At 31.4% G+C, this 8171-nt stretch overlaps 1 protein-coding gene across 1 annotated transcript; it reads right to left on the reverse strand.

Moving 5' to 3' along the window:
- Positions 1–76: 76 nt before the first annotated feature.
- On the reverse strand, positions 77–4037 carry LOC112517128 (inactive receptor-like serine/threonine-protein kinase At2g40270). The gene is made up of 10 exons (XM_025124466.1): positions 3993–4037; positions 3434–3705; positions 3100–3238; positions 2881–2952; positions 2642–2785; positions 2442–2552; positions 1738–2183; positions 1440–1630; positions 1220–1352; positions 77–1004 (listed from the first exon to the last, which is right to left on the reverse strand). Exons 2-10 carry the CDS (start codon positions 3537–3539, stop codon positions 442–444), a joined length of 1905 nt encoding a protein of 634 aa, XP_024980234.1. The 5' UTR covers positions 3540–3705; positions 3993–4037; the 3' UTR covers positions 77–441.
- Between the last annotated feature and the right edge of the window lie 4134 nt (positions 4038–8171).

The following is an 8171-nucleotide window of genomic DNA, read 5'->3' on the forward strand; positions in this document are numbered from 1 at the left end:
TACAAATACTTGAAAAAAGAAGAATATTACAATTTCGAGGGATTATAAACACACAAATAAATAAACAAAGAAATAAATAAAAAGCTGTTAGCAATTTTGATTGACATTTGGAATTCTATAAAATTTCTGAAACAGCATTTGTATAGCAGTGAATTCAGTCTCAAAAAGTAAACAAAAACAAATATTGGTGAATAGTGATACAAAGGATGTAAAACATACCGTAGTTTTAAGGAATGAAAGTAGTGCAGGAGATGCTGGTTTGTTTCTGCCAAAACTCGCGCACACATTTTCCATTATCAAACAACTCTTCAAACAACACCCTCTTCTTCTTCTTCTTCTTCTTCTATATATGTACGTACATCTACTACATATATATATAGATATAGATATACATGTTTCCCGATTCCTTCGGTTTATAAGACGGATATACTTACGGGTATTTTATGTTGCTTCGGTCGACAATATCTCAAGTTCGGCCCACCAAAGAGGGGAAATTTTCGGTGTAGCTCCATCTTGCGATATTCTTGTCATCTCTTTTAGTTTAGAAGTAACCTCTCTCATTTTCGGCCTCCTTCTTGGGTCGGGATTAACACAAGATCTTATCACTTTACTGGTTGCTTCAAGTTGATCTGCGTCGAAAGAATCTAAGGTCGGGTCGACTAATTCTATCATGGGATTTTCCCCTCTCAAGAAGTCTAATACCCAATCGTCGATTGCATCACCTCCAGCATAAGGAATTCTGCCTGTTATCATCTCGAACAATATGATACCAAAACTGTAAACATTACTTTCAGGAGTTGGTTCGGTGTTCGCAGCAGATGAATCATTGCATAGGCCGAAATCTGATATCTTGGCTGCATAGTCTTCGGTGAGGTTTACGGATGAAGAATTAAGGTTTTTGTGGGATATGGGTGGTGTTAGTTGGTGCATGTAATCAAGACAGTATGCCATCCCCATTGCAATTCTCATCCTCATTGCCCAGTCCAAATGCTCTGCTTCTTGTACTGCAAAGTGCAAAGTTCACAACTTAAAAGAAAGAAAAATGAAGGCAAATGATTGACATCATAGATCAGATGAAAACTAAGAACAATATTCACTAATGTAACACTGTTCATTTTCCATTCTGGGTTCTACCAGAACTAACAAAATTTTCAGATTTGACTACTTGAAGTTTGATTTCAGATCTTTATAAGAGGATCATAAGAATGAAGATACTCACTATGTAAATGTTCGAAAAGTGTTCCATTAGGAGCATATTCGAACGCAATCATTCTGGTAAAAGGCATATCTTCCTCACAATAGCCAAGAAGGTTCACAAAATTCTTATGGTTCACTTTCGATAACATGTCAATCTGCGTATGATAACGAAACAGAAGTGGTTAGGAAACAATTAAATCTTAAGAGCGAAAGAAAAGAACTGATATTTATACAAAAATTACCCGCTTTCTGAACAGGCTTTCAAGATGTTTTGACCAATCTTTGGCAGAAGGTGCAGCCACAGAAGCAACAGCTATTTCAACCCCACTGGACAATGTCCCTTTATATATAGTCCCGAATGAAGTGGAACCGATAACATTGCTGAAATCTTCACAAGCTGCCTCAAGCTCTGATCTCTTTAGCTTTGGTACCCCTGATATGTTGGTTTTCAGACAAGTTTAGTTGGAAATTATAACCTTTTTGATCTAATTCAAGGAACAAGCATGCCATTAAAAGGCAATATGAGACGAGAACTTTTACCAGTGACAAACGCTTTCTGCAATTGCCCACTTAGTCCTGTGGCCCAAGGCCTAACAGTCGCCACTTTATTGCATCGCCATAATAGTAACGCTGCAATGCCAACCAAAGCAGAGCCTCCTACAACAACAGTTGCTATTACAACCGTATGATTCTTGGAGTTTGAACCTCTTTCTGCGGAAGGAGTAGGAAGGGGAGCTGAAGTGTCAAGGATTGTGGGAGGAGTTGGAGGGGGTAGATTTGCCACAGCTGAGGGTACAGGAGAAGGAGATGGTGATGCCACTGGTGCACCTGTTGGTGAAAATTTAGATGGTGAAGGTGATGGTGATATTGGGGGCGGAGATGGTAATGGTGGCGGAAGGAGAACTGTAACTGGCGGAACAGATATATTATCGTCTACAGTTACTAGTAGTTTCCGGTGGGACTCAACTCCAGTTTGGGCAATGTTCCTGAAAAGTACTAGAGCAGCTGTTGTCAACCATTTCAAAAAAACAATCCTGTCAGGGCTCATTGAAAGTAGACAGGATTCTCAAAAGATTTAAAAACTACAAGTGTAACATTCCCTACAAATCAACTAAAATGGTAGGAGATTACTAGTAGCTTACTATCAAAGAGTTATAAGCAGATTTACTATAAGAACTGGACCCAATAGCCCGTAGTCCAACTAAAAGCACAAAATGAATCAGTTTTCATTGCTAGGAACATACCCTGTCATTTCCCTTCTGTTCCTATACGATCTTTGCTCAGCTTCAGGTAACAACGTAAGTTGTTGTACTTCAGGAGAAATGCTATCAAGAAGCTCATTATTGTCTAGTGATCTACAGTTGTTTGAGAAAAGAGGTGATATGTCATTGATGATGAATTTGTTAGAATCACGAATAATAAGCAAAAGTTCAATCCAACTTACAGAATTTTCGGCAATTGACTATTTCTGAGATCAGACGGAAGTGGTCCACCAAAATTATTGTACCCCAGATCCAACACCTTCAACTTCTTCATTTGTCCGATCTTTTTAGGAATCGTACCATGGAATGAATTATTCCGCAAAATTCTGCATACACAAAATTTGTTGAGACTTGATTCATGAGAACCGTAAGTATATTTATCAATTGCGATCCGGAAGGGGGGAGTTAATTTTGTTCATACATAGACTTTAGGTGAGCTAGATTTCCAAGATCAGGAGCAAGTGTTCCTCCAAGACACATATTTCTCAGGTTCCTGTGAATATAATATAAAGTTCAAAAGATGATAGAGACCCGTTAGCCACAGAAAACTCAGAGTCTATAACGTAACCATAACTTATCCAGCAACGATGCAAATCTCGGAATTTTATTGAACAAGTTAACGCATACACGAACTACTTACAAAGCCACAACGCGTCCGTTGGAGCAGTTCACACCAAACCAGGAACATGGATTGGCACCTCCAATATCGTCATTCCAATTCGACAAGACCCCAAATGGATCATTCACCACTCTATCTCTAAATCTTAGCAAAGAAAAACCTGCAAGCAGACAGTACATGTAGATATCAACAGTCTGCGTTGAAATCATCAAAAAGAAAGGAAAATCAAGTACAATTGGAATGAACTCGGATCCTGCTGATGAGGATAGAGGAAGAGAAAAAAGCTGATTTAGAACCAGTTTGTTCCAATTCTGCGAAATTATAAACCACAATGATCGGAGATGGATTTTGATACCTTCATCGTTGAGAGAGAAGCAAAAATGCAAATTCTGATATAGTACGGAGATGATCAACATCGACTTCAGCAATCGATGCCTCTCTAATCTAAATAGCTCCATCATGTGTTTACAAACACAAAGGTGAAACCCTTGGGAATCTTATCCGCCGAGAAAATCAACGTGGATGAATCAAACAAGAACTCAACAACAACACAACCACCACGGACGATAAGTGATTCACGAAATCTCCGATCCACCAACTGAGTTGACTCGGAATAATACAGCAGGGCTGGAGCAAATGAAAAATTGAATCGCAGAAATCAAAAAACCAAACCTCAGAATGGTACAATCCAGTTAAGATAAAGTAATCAAAAATCAAATCAAACTACAGTTGTTCGTGAACTAATATGGACCAAATCAACCTATAGAATTATATTAAAAGTCCAAAAACGCGTTCTACAACTACAATTACAGATTCATCTACAACTGCACAAGAATATCCCTTTACAATCACTTTATTGACTTCAAAAACACGCTAATAAGTAAGAAACCAGAAAGCATGAATCAGATACATACCAGTTAATGAGGATGAATATGGCGTATTCTCTCTCTCTAGACTTCCGTAGCGCATGAAGATTTGAAATCAATGTGTGTTACCAAAAGAGTAGAATAGAAGTTAACGACGAAGTCAATTGAAAATGGAGTTTTGGATTTAATGTAAACATCGTAATCATCTTGGATTTTCATATTATAGTGAAATGGGGGCTGTTTTGGCGGGTTGAGATTGGAGGAAGTTACCAAGAAGGTGAGATAGGGCAGCTCAGTTTTATGTGGCCAAGAACCTTTCGTGTTCCTACCATTGAATTTTCAGCTTCTTATATAACAACTTCAATAATGCAACGTTTTTGTAAATTTACAAGAATCAATTTAACGGGTGTTTGAGATTACTTGTAAATTGTATGTCACCGGTAATAAACATTTTTTAATATTCGGATAAACAACTTATATTTGTGTTAGACCGGTAATAAAAAGTTTTTGAAAAATTTAACTCATTCTAACTTATAATAAATTAATAAATATTTTTATAAAAAACATAAGTTATTTCAAATAAACAATTCCAAATACCCGTTAAATACAAATAAAGTAGTTTGTAAGTTAGCTTATTTATTAATAAACTATTTTGAGTAACTTAAGAGGAGCTTTTTGAGACTTTTCTTTTCAATTATAACACTAATTAATTTTAATTATTAATTATTAATTATTATTATCAATATTAATAAATATTAACTATTAATTATTTATAAGTATTAATTTATAGTAATTCAAATTAACTGAAAGTTATTAATTAATTTTAGTTACAATAGATATTAGAGTAAATTACATCTAAGGTCCCCATGGTTTATATGTTTTAATACTCTGAACCCCCATTTTAAAATATCTATGGATTACATCTTTAAGGTTTGCATTTTATAACACGTCGGGTTCCTAAATTTAATTCTGTTAGATTTTTTTTTTCTAACAAATAGATTAATTAATAGGACATTTCAATCATTTTAAGTATAGGGACCGAACATCTATACTATACTATAAAGYATTTGACAAAAACTCTTAAAAACAATATTTTATGCATGAAGTACTGTATATTGATGCATATTACTTAAAATTCAATATTACAATTAAATTGTGTATAAGTACAGCTTATTAAAGCTTTATTTTTTAATTCGTGTAACTAACTGCTGATAAACATAACCAAATACAAGATAAACATTTCATTTTAAATATAAAAAATTAAAATATAATTAGGATAATCATTGAATTTTAACAGAATACCTAATTATTATCCTTATAAAAATTATATTATTAAATAAAAATAAATTACTTTGATATTAAATCTAAATTAAATTATAATAAAAAATTGGATTAAAGAAATTACACAGAAAATAAAAGATTTTAAATAGTTAATTAAATATTAATATCGATACATTTTTTTTTCAAAGTTATATTTCGTTCAAAATAAAAATATTATTGTTTTCTAAAAGCACGTAAAACCGTATTATATCGATAGAGAAAATGAATAAAATGAAACATTAAAATCGAGATATATCTCGCTACATTGCGCGAGTACCCTTCCAATGTTATAAAAACCATAAGGACCAAACATGTAATTTACTCTCTGTATTTACTATATATATATATATATATATATATATATATATATATATATATATAGTTGAGTTATTATACAACCCCTTACATTTGTACAACCAATACAACTCAATCTCAACCGTCCATTTAATTTGATGAATATGTAATTTCGAAGAGGTTTTGATTGTTTCCTAATATAAAATATTGATCATAATTAATTAATCTTATTCATCTTCCATAAATATTTAAATCATAACAAATGAACTATCATCATTTCCATAAATATTTCGATTTATTGGGTTGTATTGGTTTGTACAAATATGATGGGTTGCCTTTGAAACAAACTCTCTATATATAAGGGCCTAATCAAATAATAACTGATTAGTTTGTGGTAACCGTGAGATCCAATCTCAACCACAAATCAATAGATAAATTAGGAAATTTATAATTTTGATAATTTTGAATTAAAATTTTAATGCAAGGATATTTTTGGTATTTTAAAACTCTCCTCTCTTCTCTCTCCGGCCACCGTCCTCCGGTGATACCACAATGGTATCACAATGCATCATATATGTGCTTGGGTATCACATTGAAGTTGATCGGAGATGTAACACAGTGGTATCACAATGCATCTTATATATGATTGGGTATCACAATGTATTTTTTGTTTAACATAGTCAATATTTTTAGGTATCACTGCACCGGAGGACGGTGGCCGGAGGCCGGAGGCCGGAGGACGGTGAGAGAAGAGATGAGAAAAAATACCTAAAATGTCCTTGCATTAAAATTTTAATTGAAAATTACCAAAATTATAAATATCCTAATTTATCAATTGATTTGTGGTTAAGATCGGATTTCACAGTTAATACAAACTATTCAGTTCTTCCTTGAATAGACCCCTATATATATATTTATCAACTTATTTTCACAAATTTTCTTATTATGACATCGTATTTTTGTTTTTTTTTCTTATTACAGCGTATCATTTTAAGTTGTTTTTATTATGATATTATACTTTCATTTTTCTTTATTATAACAACATATTTTAAAATTATATTTTATATAGACATTGTATTTTTAATTTTTCTTATTATAACAATATATACTTTTAAAATGTTTTTATTAGTACACTGTTCTTCGAAAAAATTATCCATTATAACAATTGACAACCTTTTAACTTGAATTAAGATAACATGACATAAGTTGTCAAACGTTAATAACACATCATTTTAATTACGAGATATAAATAAATAAAAAATTTCCATATTTTTTAAATAATATTCTCACATTTCCTCTCAATTATTCACATCTTACCTTCATTATGGTTGATGTCTTTTTTAAAAATTATTTTCTAAATTTTTTTACGTTTATTAAATTATATGAAAATTAAATATTTTAGTGTAACATATTTTTTAAACAAATATGATTTTTTTTTTCGAAAAACACGTACTTTTTAATATATTTTTTAAAAATGTTAGTGATGTAAATATGTTTTATAAATATTTTCTTATCAATGAATAATTTTGTTTTTTTTAATAATTTCTTCCCATTCCGTTCTGATTATTCATATCTCATCTATAAGAATAATCGGGAGGAAAAGTGAGGAAATTATTTAAATTTTTTGATGATTTTTTAATTCAAGTCATGTAATCAGAATGATGTGCTATCTACGTTTTACGTGAATAATGACGTAACAAGAAAACTTGATAACATGTGTCATTTTATCTTAATTCAAATCAAAAAGTTACTGATTGCTATAATGAATCAAATTTTCAAAATAAAATACTTTAATAAAAAAATCATTTGAAAATATATTGTTATAATAAAGAAACTGATAATACAAAGTCTTAATAACAAACAATTTGAAAGTAGATTACTATAATAAAATATAATGAATGTATACCATCATAATAACAACAACTTGAAAGGATATGTTGTAATAAAAAAACGAAAATAAATGTTATAATAAGAAAATTTGTGAAAGTAAATTGATTAATATAATATAGAGTTGTTTATGAACGAGACGACCCGTTAAACCCAACTCATCGGGCCCTCTAGAAATATGGGTTGGGCACCCATTATCGAGAAAATGGACGGACCCGGGTTTGTTCATTTAAAATTAATGGACAGACATGGACAATATAAAAATAAATATGGACAGGTCCGCCCGACACGTTTATGTTTTATAATCATTATTTTTACCTTTAATTAAAATTATACAAGTATATTTTAAAATTAAATTATTAAAGTTATAAGATGAAAGTTGGGACTCTTTAGTTTTTCCTTAAAAACCCAAAAAGCTCTACATTATCTTTGTTAGCATCCTTATGTCAAAAGTCCTAATCGATCAACAAATGGATATAGTCAGCACTTGCTTAAAGTTTTAATTCCAACGTGTTTTTTCTTTACTTTTTGGTTCTACATTTGTTTATTAAGAGTTACATTTTTTAGGTTCATTAACCCGTGGGCAAGCCCGACCCGTTTATAAGGCGGACAATGGCAAGTTGTCAAGCCTAAAAAAAGCAATAATGATTTTATTTTTGAATAAAATATAAATTTGAAAATATCATAAATTTTTTAAAATATATATATATATATATATATATATAT

Source organism: Cynara cardunculus (genome assembly GCF_001531365.2).
Source record: "Cynara cardunculus var. scolymus isolate 2C chromosome LG 1, CcrdV1, whole genome shotgun sequence".
NCBI classification, from domain to species: domain Eukaryota; kingdom Viridiplantae; phylum Streptophyta; class Magnoliopsida; order Asterales; family Asteraceae; genus Cynara; species Cynara cardunculus.